The 15,709-nt window shown below is 68.1% G+C and overlaps 2 protein-coding genes across 11 annotated transcripts; one reads left to right on the top strand and one right to left on the bottom strand.

Annotated features, from left to right (window-relative positions):
- Positions 1-241: 241 nt before the first annotated feature.
- WDR45 (WD repeat domain 45) lies at positions 242-4,455 on the bottom strand. 10 transcript variants are annotated; one of them, XM_067552356.1, is made up of 11 exons: positions 4,410-4,452; positions 3,857-3,958; positions 3,610-3,684; positions 3,416-3,520; positions 3,178-3,283; positions 2,975-3,069; positions 2,764-2,843; positions 2,356-2,411; positions 1,392-1,493; positions 712-857; positions 365-630 (listed from the first exon to the last, which is right to left on the bottom strand). In XM_067552356.1, the coding sequence occupies exons 2-11, from the start codon at positions 3,903-3,905 to the stop codon at positions 521-523; spliced, it is 924 nt and encodes a 307-aa protein (XP_067408457.1). In that variant the 5' UTR covers positions 3,906-3,958; positions 4,410-4,452; the 3' UTR covers positions 365-520. The 10 variants fall into 10 exon arrangements, with proteins under 10 accessions (XP_067408454.1, XP_067408458.1, XP_067408455.1 ...); XM_067552352.1 differs by having other exon boundaries at positions 2,356-2,564; positions 4,410-4,450; XM_067552354.1 differs by lacking the exon at positions 2,975-3,069 and having other exon boundaries at positions 245-630; positions 4,410-4,454.
- A 1,941-nt stretch (positions 4,456-6,396) lies between these two features.
- PFKFB1 (6-phosphofructo-2-kinase/fructose-2,6-biphosphatase 1) lies at positions 6,397-11,406 on the top strand. The gene is made up of 14 exons (XM_067552445.1): positions 6,397-6,526; positions 6,681-6,806; positions 7,042-7,138; positions 7,236-7,302; positions 7,390-7,464; positions 7,683-7,739; positions 7,838-7,959; positions 8,111-8,318; positions 8,605-8,751; positions 8,856-8,960; positions 9,458-9,587; positions 10,362-10,424; positions 10,560-10,624; positions 11,291-11,406. The coding sequence occupies exons 1-14, from the start codon at positions 6,436-6,438 to the stop codon at positions 11,348-11,350; spliced, it is 1,413 nt and encodes a 470-aa protein (XP_067408546.1). The 5' UTR covers positions 6,397-6,435; the 3' UTR covers positions 11,351-11,406.
- The last annotated feature ends 4,303 nt before the right edge of the window (positions 11,407-15,709 follow it).

Here is a 15,709-nt window from a genome sequence, read left to right as displayed (position 1 = left end):
AGTAGATCTGCCTTTTCAAAGGCCGCCCCCTCCAACCCCCAGGCCAGCGTACAAACATAATCACAGACACCGGGAGAGGGGGGGGGGCACGTTTCACGATGCGACTGAGGCTGGGGCGTGTCTGTGCTCATCAGTCCTACTCTACCCCGCTGCCAGTAGCAGGGAGTGGGTAAAAGCTGGGCTCCCCGCCCCCCCACAGGCAGTTGGGTGTGAAATCCCCCCCCCCCGAGCCAGTAGCCACGGCAGCTCAGCGCTGGGTGAGCCCTCCCCAGGGGCTGTTCTGTGTGGCTGTTCCCCAGCCGCTCTGCCTGAGAGGTGGCTGCATCTCAGCCCCAGGGAGCCCAACACAGGGCAGGGCGCTGGATCTCACAGATGGAGTTTAATGTTCCTGCGGCTCCAGGTCCACAAACAGCTGCAGCCTCTGCCCGCCCCCCGCCCGATTCCAGTCCAAGCTGGGGGGGCCGGCAGGCCCTGTTTGGCGCGCGTGGGCCGGGCCCGGGTCCCTGCGGGGGGGGGGGGCTCAGAAGTCGTCGTCGTCGCAGATGTCCAGGTAGACGTCGAAGGCCTCGCGGTTGCAGTTCCCGTCCGGCGTGAAGACGTATTTGTGGAAGGTCCCGTCCACGCAGATGGCTGCGGGGGGAGAGGCAGGTTAGCTGGAGGGGACCCACCCTGCCCCCCGCCCACCCCAGCCCCCGGCGCTGCCCCACTGACCGATGACGGAGTTGACGGTCTTGGCGGAGCTGCGGCCGAAGGCGCAGAGGCAGGCGGACTCGGCCGGCACCGTGAAGCTGGCCAGGCTCCACTGCGAGTCCACGTACTGGCCGATCACCGGGCCCACCTTGCCCACGCGGGCCAGCCTGGCCAGGGAGAGAGAGGTCAGCGGGGCACCTGCCCGGAGCGGCGGTGGGGGGGGGGTCCCTGTGCAGCTAGCTGACAGCTGGGGGGGGGGGGTCTCTGGGGAGGTGGGGTAGGTTGGGGGGCAACTGATGCAGAAGGTATGGGGGGGACCTACGCGGAGGGGGGGTTGAGGCGGGGGGCCCCGGGGGGGTGGGTCTCCAGTGGCGAGGCTTCGGCAGAGGGGTCGGGTATCTATGTGGGGGGCAGGGGGAGGTCCCGGGGGGGGGCACCTGCCCGGAGCAGCGGTTGTGGGGGTCCCTGTGCAGGTATCTGATCGCCTGGGTGGGGGTCGCTGTGGAGGTGGGGTAGGTTGGGGTAGTTGAGGCAGGAGGTCCGGGGGGGACCTATGCACAGTGGTGGTTTAGGCAGAGGGGCCCTGTGGGGGGTGGGTATCTATGTGGGGGTTAGGGGGGCCCTGTGGGGGTGGGGGGCCCTGTGGGGGTGGGTATCTATGTGGGGGCAGGGGGCCCTGAGGGGGTCCCGGGGGCACCTACGCGGAGCGGCGGTTGAGGCGCGTGTCCTTGAGGGCGAAGACGTGAACCGTCCCCTTGTCGCTCGACGCGCAGAGAAACGAGGAGTCGTGGCTGAAGTTGATGCTGCGGGGAGGGGGGGGGGCGTTACCGGCACGGCCAGCTTCCTCCAGCAGGGCCACCACCCCCCCCCCCCCGGCTGCCAGGTCCCCCCTGGGGGGGCTCACCGGTACAGCCTGGCGGGGTCCCTGCCTGGGGGGTCCATGCCCTGGGGCGGTCTCACCAGTAGAGGGTGGTGGGGTCTGTGCCGGGGGGGGTATTGGTGGCGGGGGGGGTCCATGCCGGGGGGGGGGGTCCGTGCCCGGGGGCTCTTACCAGTAGAGGGTGGCGGGGTCCGTGCCCGGGGGGGGGGATTGGTGGCGGGGGGGTCCATGCCTGGGGAGGTATTGGTGGCGGGGGGTCTCACCAGTAGAGGGTGGCGGGGTCCGTGCCCGGGGGCTCTTACCAGTAGAGGGTGGCGGGGTCCGTGCCCGGGGGCTCTTACCAGTAGAGGGTGGCGGGGTCCGTGCCCGGGGGGGGGGGGATTGGTGGCGGGGGGGTCCATGCCTGGGGAGGTATTGGTGGCGGGGGGTCTCACCAGTAGAGGGTGGTGGGGTCCGTGCCCGGGGGGATTGGTGGCGGGGGGGGTCCGTGCCAGGGGTGGGTCCATGCCCGGGGGTCTCACCAGTAGAAAGTGGCCGGGTCCGTGCCCGGGGGGGGTATTGGTGGCGGGGGGGGGTCCATGCCTGGGGAGGTCTGTGCCCGGGGTGTCTCACCAGTAGAGGGTGGCGGGGTCCGTGCCCAGGGGGGGTCCATGCCCGGGGGGGGGGTATTGGTGGCGGGGGGTGTCTCACCAGTAGAGGGTGGCGGGGTCCGTGCCAGGGGGGGGTATTGGTGGCGGGGGGGGTCCATGCCCGGGGGGGGGGTATTGGTGGCGGGGGGGTCTCACCAGTAGAGGGTGGCGGGGTCCGTGCCCCGGCGCAGCTCCACCAGCTTCTCCTTGCTCTGGGTGTCGAAGAGGCGGATCAGGGTACCCTGGCGTGAGGCCGAGGCCACCACGGTGCCCGGCTGGTTGAGGGAGACGCAGGCGATCTCGCCCTGGTGCGCGTTGATGGTGAACGGCGCCGAGGAGGTGCCCGGCTGGGTGCTCGACAGGTCCTGGGGGGCCGGGGGGAGCTGAGACAGGGCTGCCCCGGGGAGCCCAGCCCAGGCCCCCTGCACGGACCCCCTCCGCTTCCACAGCCCCCCAGCACCCTCCGCTGCCCCCCCCGGGATCCCCAAACCCTGCCCCCCTCTGCATTAAAGGGACACAGCCCGCAGCCCCCCAACCCATCTCCGCCCCCCCGCCCCCACTCACCACAAGCTGCAGGCTGCCACATTTGTGCCCGGGAAACACGAGCAGCTGCTTCTCCAGGCTGGGGCAGAGATCGCAGAGCCCTGGGGAGAGCGGGCGGAGGTTGGGGGGCGCCGGACTCGGGGCTGGGCACGGGGGGCGCTGTGGGGTGAGAAGCAAGGCCCGGGGCTGGGCAGGGGGCCGTGGGGTGCGGCGGGGGAGGGGGGGTCTGTACCTTTGGGGTTGTCTCGTGTGTCGAACTCGAAGAGTTTCGTGGGGTTGTCGGGGAAGGAATAAACATAAATACGGTTCCGCAGCACGATGACGATCCTGCGAAAACAAGCCAGGATGCCTGGGTCCCCTGCCCGGTGCTGGGCGGGGGGGGGTTAGCGGGTACAGCTGGGGGGGGGGTGCCAGGACGCCTGGGTTCACACTCACTTGTCGTGCCGCATGCGCACGGCCAGGGCGGGTTTGGTGAAGGTGAATTCCAGAACCAGCTTGTCTTTGCCGTCCTTCCCCTCACGGGCGTCGTCCCAGACCAGCACTGCCCGGGCGGGGGGGGACGGACACGGGACACTGGTGAGACAATGCTGCCCCCCAACTGTTCCCCGCCCCCGTCACCACTGGACCCCACCCCCCTCCCAGCGTCCGGGCTCCCAGCCCCCCCGATACCTACCTGAGATCTCGGAGAATTTGGGGTTCCCGCCGCCCCCCACGATGGCCAGCAGGTTGGAGCGATGCAGCATCTCGACCAGGGCCACGCTCCCCACCTGCTCGTGATCTGGGGGGCAGAAAAGGGGGGGGTCTGATGCCATTGCCCGCCCCTGCGAGAGGACCAGCCCTGTGCCCCCCCCATTGCCCCGGCCTTACCCAGATGCCCCTTCTCCATGAGCGGCTCCACGTTGTAGATCCGCACCCCGGACTCCATCGCGCAGCAGAAGCAGCCTGGAGCGAGGGGCAGAAAGCAGGTTAGGGCCCAGCCTGCGCGGGGGAGGGGCTGCCCCGGACGCCTGGGTTCTCCCCCAGCTCTGGCAGGGGGGCAGGGGGGCAGGGGGTCTCTGGGAGGGAAGTGGGGTCTAGTGGTTAGAGCGGCGGGGGGAAGAGGGGGGGCTCTTACTCTGGTCCTGGTTGAAGCGCAGGCTGTTCACCCCACGTTGCTGGGCCATGCTGCGGGCGGGGGCAGACCTGGGGGGACCCTCCCGGATCCGAGCACAGACAGCTGAAGAGTGGGGGGGGGGGGCGCGTGAGAGCAGCCTGGGGCTACGGCCCAGCCCCCATCTCCACCTGCCCCCTCTTCACCCCCACATCCAGCCGTCTGCCCCCCAGCCCCACAAACCCCACTGCCCCGATCCTTGCCCCACTCGTCCCCCCGGATCACCCCACCCCCCACGGTCTCTGCCCCTTCCAGAGTCTACCTGGCCCCCCACCGTCCGCCCCATGCTCAGCCCCACGGCTCCCCAAGTACCCCGGCCCCCCAATTCCCCTGAGCCTGATTCCACCCAGCCCCAATCCCCTGCGCCCCCACACCCCAAAATCCCCCAGGCCCCGCCCCTCCAGAATACCCCGTCCCCCAAAATCCAGCCCCCCGCCCCGCTGCCCCCCACGATCCCAGCCCCCCACGATCCCTGCCCCCCGCCCCGCTGCCCCCCGCGATCCCCGCCCGCTCGCACCCCCGTTCGCGGGGGATCAGCCGATCCGGTTCTGCCGGGTCACGGGGAGGGCGGGGCCGGGACAGTGACAGCTACTCACGTGACCAACCAGGGGTGAAGCCATGGGCGGCCATCTTGGAAGCTGGTAACGGAGCGGCGTTGCCCTTAGTTACTCCCGCGGGCCGCCATCTTGGATACTGGAAAACAGCCGCCATAGCCCCGCCCCCCCATGTCAAACCCCGCCCCCCATGTCAGACCCCACCCCCCGTCCTACCCGCAGGCCCAGAACAGCGCTGGGAGCCCGGACTCCTGGGTCCCCCCGGCCCTGGGCGGGAAGTGGGGGTAGTGGTTAGAGCGGGGCGGGCTGGGAGCTTGGGAGGCTCCTGGAGGGAAACGAGGGACACTGGGGTGGGGGGGATCATCCCCTCTGCCCCCCCCCGGGGCCCCCTGCTGGGCGCGCTGCCCCCCAACACACCTGTGAGGGGCGGGGCAAAGGGGGAGGAGCCAATTAATCAGCTGGGCAAGGGGTGGGGCTTCAGGGGGCATCTAGGGATGTGGGGGGAGGGGAGGAACTGGACACGCCCATGAGCTGCCTCAGTTTACCGCTGCCTGTGGGGCTCCATCCAGGCATCCTGGCTCCCAGCCCTCCTGCTCCCATCACTAGACCCTCCCACTCCCACTCCCACGGCCAGGGCCAGGGCCAGGGCCAGGGCCAGGCAGAGAACTCAGGCATCCTGGCTCCCAACCCCCCAGGGCCAGGCAGAGAACCCAGGCGTCCTGGCGCCCGGCCCCCATGTGCTAACCCCCAGCCCCCCCTCCCTTCCTTCCATGCCAGCTGTAATATTAGCTGTGACCTTTCCATGGGGCCGTCCGGAACAGCTCCCCGGTTTGTTTTGCTTCTGCCACAGAGTCGATGTGGGGCTGATCAGTCCCCCTCCCTCCCACGGAGACACCCCCCCACTCACCCCCAGCCCCCAGGATTCCTGACGCCCAGTCCCCCCCCCCCCACCCACTTGACACCCTCCCTCTGCCTGCGCCATGGAGCAAAAGGCAGCTAAGATACCAGGTAAGGAAGCAAAGAGCTTGGCAAAGGTACGTTTGCTCTGAGATGGGTCTAGTGGTTAAAGCCAGGACGCCTGGGTTCTCTCCTGGCTCTGGGAGGGAAGTGGGGACTAGTGGTTAAAGCGGGGGGGGGGGGGGGCTGGCAGGCAGGCAGGCAGGCAGGGCGCCTGGGTTCTCTCTTGGCTCTGGGCATCGGGTCTAGCAGTTAGAGCAGGCGAAGCCTCATCCTTTCTAATCCGTCCGACCCCATCGTTAGCGTTAGGCCTCCTCTGGCGTGGGGCTGCTTGTCGGTCCCTAGATGGGGAGAATCCCAAAAGCCCCCTCCCAGTTTGCCCCTGGGGGGGATCCTTTACCAGGATCCAGTCCTCCCCCCCTCCCCCCCGGCCGCTCTGCTCCTGAAGTGACGGCGTTGGAAGATTTACACTTGAGACCGGTCTGGAGTTGGATGGGCAGGCGAATCTGAGGCCCATGGGGGTGAGCCCCCTGCCCCCCTCTCCGCCCCTCGGCGCCACCCCCCAGCACCAGGCCTTGACTGCCAGCTGCCCCCCACCGCACAGCAGGAGGATGTCCTCGCTCAGCTGATCTCCGGCCTCCCACTGTTTCAAGGACGTCAGCCTTTGGTCCTGGTGCGTTGGCCGGGCTCCAGGACCCACAGACGATCAGCATGGAAAGCGGGGGGGGGGACGTGTGGGACCCAGTCTCTGGACAGGGGCACAGGCTCTGTGCCCCACGATAGCACCGACTCTTTCTCCTCTGGGGGGGTGCTGGCTCCCACCCGGCCCCCAGCAGGGCGCTGACTGCCTGGGGGGGCGGGTAACGGTGTTATCTGCAATGTACACAGCTTGGGGGTCAGCGGTCTCAGTGCCCCACGCTGAAGCGCCCCCCTCCCCCCCCATCTGCCGCCAGGCAGGCTGCCAACGGGGTGGGACCAGCCGGGCAAAGGGCAGCCCCCGGGTTGAGGTGCCTGGCGCTCCCGGGGCGCAGGATGGCGGCTGAGATGGGAGAGCTCACCCAGACCCCGCTGCAGAAAGTGTGGGTGCCCCGGGCCAGCAACCGGCTGCACCGGCGCAGGGGATGTGAGTGAGGGCGGCCGGTGGGGGGTGCTGGCTCCCACCTGGTCCTAGGGCAGACGACTGGCTGGCTCACGGGGGGGCAGGAATGGGCCTCTAGCCCCCCCCCCCATCCCTGTTGCTAACCGTGTCCGTTCTTCCCCTCCCCCTCCCACAACAGCCTCCGTGCCTCAGTTTACCAATTCGCCCACTATGGTCGTCATGGTGGGGCTGCCGGCCCGTGGGAAGACCTATATCTCCAAGAAACTGACCCGCTACCTGAACTGGATTGGGATTCCCACCAAGGGTGAGCGGGGTCCAGAGGATGTGGGGGTGGGACTCGGGGGGGCTGGAGTCTCTATGGGGCAGGTCCGGGGGCCCGGAGAGGATGGGGGTGGTCTGTGGCAGCGATCTCTGCATGTGGGGAGCTGTCGGGGTGGCAGGGAATTGGGGGGCGGAGGGGTGGGTGGTCTGTCGGGGAGCTCTCCGGGGAGCCGTGGGGAGGGGCGTGGGGACCCCTGCCCACCCCCTTCTCCCCACAGTGTTCAACGTGGGGCAGTACCGCCGAGAGGCCGTGCAGACCTACAAGAGCTACGAGTTCTTCCGGCCGGATAACCAGGAGGCCATGCAGATACGCAGGTGAGGGGGCGAGCTGGGGGCACTGCAGAGGGGAAGCTTGCAGCATGGCTGGGGGGGGCTGTGTATGTAAGGGTCTCACCCCTCCCTTCCCCCCCAGGCAGTGCGCGCTGGCCGCTCTGGAGGACGTTCACACTTACCTGAGCCGCGAGGAGGGACAGGTCGCGGTAAGAGGCCTCCCCCCCACCCCCACCCACCCCCGGGGCCAGGCCGTGGGCCCCTCTACCCTGGCCTCACCCCTGCGTCTGTCTCAGGTGTTTGACGCCACCAACACGACCCGGGAGCGAAGGGCCACGATCCTGCAGTTTGCCAAGGAGCACGGCTACAAGGTAAGGGCAGTGTGTGTGTGTGGGGGGGGCGTGGGGCTGGCCCAAGACACTGTGCAGGGGAAGCTGGCGGCACTGGGGTGGGGGGGGGACGTGGCTGGGGAACTGCCAGGGGAGCGGGGGGGGGGAGCTCGCAGCACTAGGGTGTCTCTTTGGCGGGGGGCGCTGCGGAGGGGGGGCCTGGGATCTCCATTCTCACTCAGACCCACCTGCCCCCCCAGGTGTTTTTCATTGAGTCCATCTGTGATGACCCTGATATCATCGAGGAGAACATCACGGTAAGAGGAGAACCCCCCCACCCCCGTCCGCGGGCCCGACCCCCTCCCACCCCCCCCCCCCGTCCCCCGGGCCCATGCGCCCTGGTCTCTGCCTGCAGCAGGTGAAGCTGAGCAGCCCGGACTACCTGGGCTGTGACCGGGAGAAGGTGGTGGACGATTTCCTCAAGCGGATCCAGTGCTACCAGCTCAACTACCAGCCCCTGGACGACGACCTGGACAGGTGAGACCCCCCCGCCCACCCCCTGCATCCCGCTCCGGAGAGAACCCAGGCGTCCTGGCCTCCAGCTCCTCCGGCTCTAACCACTAGACCCTGCTCCCCTCCCAGGCTAGGACCCAGGCATCCTGGCCCCCGTTTCTCCCCCCCTCGCCAGCGCCCTGTCCTACATCAAGATCTTCAACGTGGGCCTGCGGTACCTGGTGAACCGGGTGCAGGACCACGTGCAGAGCCGCACCGTCTACTACCTGATGAACATCCACGTGGCGCCGCGCGCCATCTACCTCAGCCGCCACGGCGAGAGCCAGCTCAACCTGCAGGGCCGCATCGGCGGCGACTCGGGGCTCTCCCCCCGCGGCAAGCAGGTGGGCGAGGGGCCTGAACCCCCTAGGGAGCGGGGGTGGGGGGCTGGACCTCAGGAGACAGGTTGGAGGGGCTGGAGACCAGGCTGCAGCCCCATAGTGAGCCCGTTTGGGGGGCTGAGGTGTGGTGGGGGGCTGGGAGGGGGCGAGGCTGGGCCGGTTGCTATGGGGGGATCAGGGCTCTCCCCCCTTTAGAAGCAGGGACACGGGGAGGGGAACTCACCTGTAGGGGGCCAGGGTCTCCCTGGCTGGGAAATGGGGGTCACCCCCACTTCTTGCTGCCCACCAGTTCGCCTGCGCCCTGGCCAGCTTCATCGAGCGGCAGGACATCCGGGAGCTGAAGGTCTGGACCAGCCACATGAAGCGGACGATCCAGACGGCTGAGGCCCTGCACCTGCCCTACGAGCAGTGGAAGGCGCTGAACGAGATCGACGCGGTGAGAACCCAGGTGTCCGTCCCCTCCCCTCCCCGCCCCTCCCCCAGCTCGGGCTGGAACCCAGGAGTCCGGGTGCCCCTGTGTGACGGTGGCGGGTGTTTCAGGGCGTCTGTGAGGAGATGTCCTACGAGGAGATCCAGGCCCGTCACCCAGAGGAGTTTGCCCTGCGTGATCAAGACAAGTACCGGTACCGTTACCCCAAAGGGGAGGTAAGGGGGCCCCGACTGGAGCGGGAGCAGAGGGATGAAGTGGGGGGGATTCACTTGTCAGTAACCCCTGGAGGCCCCTGCCACGTGTTCCTGGAGGCATATTTTAATGACCTACATAATTAACCTGTGGAACTCCCTGCCACTGGGTATTTCCAGGGGCACGAATTTAGCAGCGCACCCAGGCTGCAGATCTCCTTGCCACCCCGTGCTCCCAGGAGGAGTTTGGTGACACTTGGCTGCCCAGGCTCCCTACCATGGGGCATTCCCGAAGGGAAGAATTTTGGTGACACACTTTGCCTGTGGAACTCCTTGCCACATGACACTGTGGCAGACTTTTGTGATGCCCCTTATTCACGCATTGCCCTCCCTGCCACCAGAGAACCCTATGAGTGGATTTGGGTGGCGATTGTTGTGAACCCGCGCCGGGGGGCGGAGATGGGGGGAGGGAGGGTAGCGCGTCTCCTGCTGGGGTCAGCTCCCCCCACAATCCTCCCCAGTCATATGAGGACCTGGTGCAGCGGCTGGAGCCCGTCATCATGGAGCTGGAGCGGCAGGAGAACGTGCTGGTGATCTGCCACCAGGCCGTCATGCGCTGCCTGCTCGCCTACTTCCTGGACAAGAGTGCAGGTACCCCTCTGCCCGCCCCCCGTGTACCCCCTCACCTCCCTGGGTGCCCCACCTTTCTGCGCAGATAGCCCTCATCCACCCCCCCACACCCCTGCCACCTGGGCCCCTCCTGGGGGTGTCGCTCTTTCTCCCCAGTGCGTGCTGATGGCGGGTTTCCTCGGCTTTACCGGCTATCAAAGCCTAGCGCTCGCCCCAAACTTCCCGCAGTCCAGGCGCCCGGGAAACCGGCCAGTGCGGGCCAGTCCTCCCAGTTCAGTGCTGGGTCTTTGTCTTTCAAACCCCCTGGCTCCCGTGTGTAGAGATGGGGGGGGAGGTGGCCAGAGGCCTTCCCCCTTCCTCATATCCTGACCCTTGTCACTGGGGACATCCTGGCTGGCCCTGGGGCCAGGCGGTTCCGTTCCGGGGCACGCGTGCCCAGCAGGGTGTCCGTCACCTGCATCCCATGGGCTCCCCCGTCTGCTGAGCGGCCGATTAAACGAGCCGTGGCTCCAGTGCTTTGCTGGCGAGCCGGCGGGCCCGGCCCTCGGACGCCGGCCGGCGGGTGTGAGTGGAGCGCGCGGTGGTTCTGCGTAACAACCGGACAGCAGCATCTCCTGCCGCCCGCCCGGTGTCGCAGGACACTGATGTTCAGCGGGTTACGACTGCCCGCGCTGCGTTATACACAGCGTAACCCCAGATCAAAGGGTGGACGGGGGGGGGGGGGGGCGTGTCGCAGGGGCTGGGTCTGGCACCCCTCACGCTGCCCCATGGGGCTGCCCACGTCTCTCCCCGCAGAGGAGCTGCCCTATCTGAAGTGCCCGCTGCACACCGTGCTCAAACTGACCCCCGTGGCGTACGGTGAGTGCCCCTCGCTGGGCTGGGCCCGCTGCCCACGGGCAGGGCCCGGCCCGGTTACACCCCACACCCCGGCGGGGGGAGGGGGGAGCTCTCGGCGCTAACCGAGGCGTCTGCTCCTTTCTGAGGCGCCGGCAGGCTGCGAAGTGGAGTCCATTTTCCTCAACGTGGAGGCCGTGAACACGCACCGGGATCGCCCCCAGGTGAGCAGCATCCTCCCCCCCCCCCCCAGCTGGGGGCTAGGCCAGTGCAGTCTGCCAAGGGACCCCCCGAAACGGAAATGGGCACCCTCTGCACCTGGTTCCCAGCTCCTTCCCCCTCCAGCCCACCCAGCCGGGGACAGGAAGCTGCTCTGGTCCCCCTCTGTCTATTTCCTCTTCACCCCCCCCCCCCCCCCCGCCTTGGCCACCCCCCATCTCAGCACCTGCCTCGCAAGGCTAGCCTGGCCCCCCTCCCCCCCCGTACCAGAGCTACCCTCAGCCAGCCCAGAGCCCCCCGAACGGCCCCTTGGCCTGGCAGCCTTCTCACAGCTTGGGGTGCATGTAAAGCGGATTCGCCTCCCCGTAAGCCAGCTGTGCTCCCTTCCTGCCGGCTCCTAAACCCCCTCAACACCCATTCTCCCGCTACACCGCGGCTAAACCCCGGGTACCACCTGTGCTAACCCCATTACCATCCCCGGTGCGCACCTGGCAGCGGGGGGCCCCTCACCGACACCCCTGACACACCCCTAAAGAGAGACAGCCCCTGCCCCCCAGGACTCCGTCTGTCTGCACCGGGGCAGGGAGGGAAACGGACCCACAGAGCCTGGACCGGGCCCGGCTCCGGCCAGCGACGCGGGCGTGACCCTCTGCCCCCGGCTCTCATTGCAGAACGTCGACGTGACGCGGGAGCCCGAGGAAGCCCTGGGCACGGTGCCCGCCCACTACTAACCGCCCGCGCCCATTAAAGCCGGCTCTCCTTCGCCCAGCCTGTGGGGTCAGTGCTGTTCTCCCGGGAGCTGGGGGCAGGAGCGGGGCCGCGGGCGCTGGCTCCTGAAGTCCCGGGTGGCCGCAGGGGCTTGGCTTTCAGTGTCTGGCCCCCAGCGAGCCGGAGCTGATCGCGTGGGTGGGGGGGGACCTGCCCTGGGTGCTGCTGCCTGAGTTTGCAGAGAGTCTGAGCCCATCGCTGCACGAGGCGGGAGCTGCCCCACAGGTGACCCCACAGCGAGGCTCCATGAGTGCCCCGGGGGGCACTGCGGGGGGGGAGGAACAGCCCCACTGCGCTAGCACCAGCGCTGCTCTGGGAGGCTGCTACCGCACCCCGCTCACTGCCCTCCAGCCCTCGCGGCCCGGCCTCGTGTCTGGAGCGTCTCCCCGGGCATGTTACGACATGGGGCTCCCCGGCCCCCTGGTCTCAGCGGGGCCCCCTCCTACAAACCCCCCCTCTCCCCCAGGCAGCAGGCCAGGCCGGGGGGCGGGCGGGGACCTGCAGGCGTGTTCTTGGCCTGTTACAGCTCACCTCCCTGCCGCTGCCGGGACCCAAGCAGCAGAATTGCCACCATGGCTAGGGTGGGCGGGACTTGACTTGAAAACAAGGTGGGGGGATCACAAGGGACGGAGGTCGGGGGGCGCCCAGCTCTCTGGGCCGGGGGGCTCACACGCGCGGCCCTTGCTCTCCTCTGGGGTCTCTGAGCCCAGCTGCTGCCGGCCCAGCTCCTGGCCATGGGCCCTATGCAAAGGGGCCGGGGGGAGCTGGGCTAGGGGCAAAGGGTGCGGCTCCCCTGCTGGTTCCCAGGCACCGTGGCGTACTCCCCAAACCTCGGCCCGCTGGGGTGCCCAGGGCCTGTCCCTCTATTTCCCCAAGTCCTGCCCCAGGGGGTTTAAGCCCTCCTCCTCTCCATCACCCCATAGCGCCCCCTAGCGACCCCCAACTCCAGGCCCAGTTCTGCTCTCCCAGCCCCTGGCGCCAGCCCTGCCAGCGGGTACTTTGGCACCGAAGCACAGGATCTGCAGCTTTGAGGTCTCCGTGCGGCCCCCCCCCCCCCACTGGAACTCAACGACGGGCGGGGCCGGGGGGGGGGGCGCGGTTGTACGCGGGTACACGAGGGAAAAGCTGCACCGTGGAGCAGCCCTGAGAATCCCGGCCCAGGACCCCAGGCACCGTGACGGCTCGAAAGGCCCTTTAACGATCACTCAGCTGCACGGGGGTCCCTCCTGCTGCAGAGAGCCACTGGCACCAGCTGAGCCCCCCCACCGCAGCCCAGCACCCCCTGCCCAGCGCCCACGGCCGCAGGAGAGCACCCGCTGTGGAGGGGCCCGCGGGCCGGCCAGCGATCTCGGGGCAGACACCCTGGCAGGCTCCGACCTGCTTCAGATCCTCGAGGCGGGGGGTGCCCCCGGCCGTCCTGGGGAGCCCAGAGCCTGCAGCGTCTGCAGCCTAAGCGGGGCTCTGCAGTTTCCAAACCTCAAGGGCACAGCCCGTAGGAACGGCAGCGGGGCCGGAAGCTGGCTCAGCTGCCTGAGAGCCCCTGGGTCTGGCGTGAGCGAGGCCCAGACGTGGCCCCAGGAGGGCCCCGCAGTGAGGCCTCAGGGGGCTCATGGACTTTAAGGTCAGACGGGCCCGTTATGATCTAGTCTGAGCCGCTGGGGCCCAGCGGGATGCCCCAGGCAGGCTCTGGACCTCGGGGAGCCTCTTCTGGGCCACGGCGCCCGGGCGGCCCGTCTGCCTCGGAACGGCGGGGACCACAGCAAAGGGGGGTTTACCAGGGGGGAGGCTGAGATGCAGCCTCTGCCTCCTGCCCCCCACTCCTGCCCCGGGGAGCCCAGCTTCCAGGAAGGGGCAGCCGGGCCCGCGCTCCTGCCTTAGGGGGGCTCAGCGTCTTCAGCCGCCCTCAGGCCCTGGGCTGGCCTGGCAGGGAGGGTCCCCCGTGGCCATCATTGACACCGTCTGGCTCCCCGAGAGCTCCCCCTAACCCCCATGCCCCCTTCCTCTGGGGCTCCCCCCAGCAATGCTTCCCCTGGGGGCCCACAGCCACAAGGGCCCCCCAGGGTCCCTCCACCCTCGGGGCTCCCCTCATCCTGCTGCTCCCCCCCGAAGCTGCTCCTTCGTGCCCGGTTCCCGCCGTGCCTGGCTCGTCCCCGTGCCCCGCCAGCCTGGCGCTCTTTGCCCCCCACCCCCTTCCCCACACCACGGCCTTACAGGCTGTACCCCCCCCCACAGGCCATGCCCTTCTCCCACACACACACCCCCCACGGCTCTGCCAGGATATCATGGAGCCCCTGAACCCCACTGCAGGAGATCCCACCTCCCCCCAGGCCTTGCATGACCTCACCCCCGATCTCCTGGGTCCCCAGCCCCAGGCCCTATCCGCACATCCAGCCTCTCCCCACACGGCACCGTCACACGGGGGAAACTGAGGAAACACAGGAGGGTGGGATATGCCCCAGGGCACAGAACCAGGAGTCCTGGCTCCTAGCCCCTCCCCCTACTCTAACCACTAGACACCCCCTCCCAGAGCTGGGGCGAGAACCCAGGCGTCCGGGCTTCCCGCCTCTCCTCCCAGCACCAGGCTGCTCGACCCGTCCGTCCCGCCAGGGCGGCAGGTTGCCGCCGCGGCAGGGAAAAGCCGCCCGAGGCCTCTGCGGGCAGGAGCAGCCGGCGGGCAGGCGAGCGAAGGAGCACGGGAAACCAAACCAGCTCGGAGCCTTCTCACCCGAAACCCACCACGGGGCCGCCTTCTCCAGCGCCCGGGGCTTTGCGCTGCCTTTCCTTTGGTCCCCTGGCACGGGACCCACTCTGAGGATCCCGTCTTACGTCTGGCACAAGAAAACCTCTGGCAAACCAACCCTACCCCCCCAGCCCCGGCAGAGGGATTTATACGATGCCGACGGGTGATCTGAACAGGACCCAGGCCAGCGGGAGACGTGGTGTTTCCGGGTGTCTCGGTTTTCCCACCTGTCCAGTGGGTTAAACTAGCCGCTGGCTGTCTAGGTGAGCAGATGTGGGGCAGGGACCGTCTCTTACTGTGCGTGTCTATGGCGAGTGGCGGGATCGGGCCCTGATCTCCCTCGGGGTCTGTGTGGGGCCCTGATCTCCCTCGGGGGCCGGGCAGCACCTTGTCCGACGGGCCCCTGATTTCAGCTGGCGTTCGTGCCCTGGAAATGCAAAGCATTCGGACCCCAGCCCCCGGCTGTTGCTGGGTATGGTCAGCCCGCCCGGCTCTGGGGTTCGTTCCAAAGCCGTATAAAGTTCGTGTAAATAACCAAGACACCAGCGCAGGCACAACATTTCCCCTCCGATGACTAATTTCTTTCAGGGCCCGGCCAGCCTCCTCCGGCTTCGCTCCAATTCGCCCTTTGCTGTGTCCCTGAGGCCTGCGTTTTGTTAGTTTTGGGACTTTTTCGAAACGCAAGAAGCAGCCTTTTCACGGCGCGCCGGCCCTCGCCTCTTGGCAGCCGCTGCTGTAAACATCCGCGCGGGGCTAGAGCGGCTCCGGCTCCGTTTATTGCCTCGCTGCAGGTCCACCGCCCCGAGGGTCACCCAGCTCTGGCGAGGCAGCTCCCCGCCGGAGGGGGCCACTGAACCCATCTACCCGGAGCTGGATGGCACAGGCCGGAGCGTTTCCACCACGTATCCTTGGATTGGGCCCATTGCTTCTAATGGACCTTTTAGGCCCAGTCTTGAGTTCAAGACATGAAGCGACGGGGAATCTGCCCCGTCCCTGGGTGAGTTGTTCCCCAGGTTAACAGCTCTCCCCGTCAGAAATCCGGGCCTGCCCTCCAGTCGGTTTCTTTCCCCTGTTTATGCGGCTCCTGCAAACACTAAGGCCTGGCGTTGTCTGGTTTATGTCTCCTGGCTTCAGATCCATTTTTAAAAGCTCTTGTGTAGTAGAGATGCCCCCTCCTCAGACGGGTGCCCCCATTACGCCAGGTGCTGCACAGATGGCCCGCGACAGAGATTGGGCCCCCATCACAGCAGATGCTGCATAGCCCCCCCACAGCCAAGGGCGGGGCCCCCGTCATGCACAGCCCCTCCCTTCCGGAGCTCAGGGCCCCACGCGCCAGGCCCTGCACAGGCAGTGACAGTCCCGGTCCCGAGGAGCTTGCGATCCAGCCTGCAGCTGCGCCCACCTCCCGTGTCTGCCCCCGTGCCTCAGTTTACAAGGGGGATCAGAGCAGGGGGGGCTGGCTGGAGTGGAAGGAAAGGGCCGGTCCAGAGGGCTGCTCTAGGGGGCCAAGGGCTGAATGCAGCCCGGCGACATCGGGCCCAATCTTCACCGAGAGACCAAACCAGCCACGGGCCCAGCCCCG

This window comes from Emydura macquarii, unplaced genomic scaffold, assembly GCF_026122565.2.
Source record: "Emydura macquarii macquarii isolate MOO-44397 ecotype Brisbane River unplaced genomic scaffold, CSIRO-AGI_Emac_v2 contig_1386, whole genome shotgun sequence".
Taxonomy (NCBI): domain Eukaryota; kingdom Metazoa; phylum Chordata; order Testudines; family Chelidae; genus Emydura; species Emydura macquarii.
The sequence above is the reverse complement of the archived record's forward strand: the minus strand, read 5'-3'. Positions and strand labels throughout refer to the sequence as shown.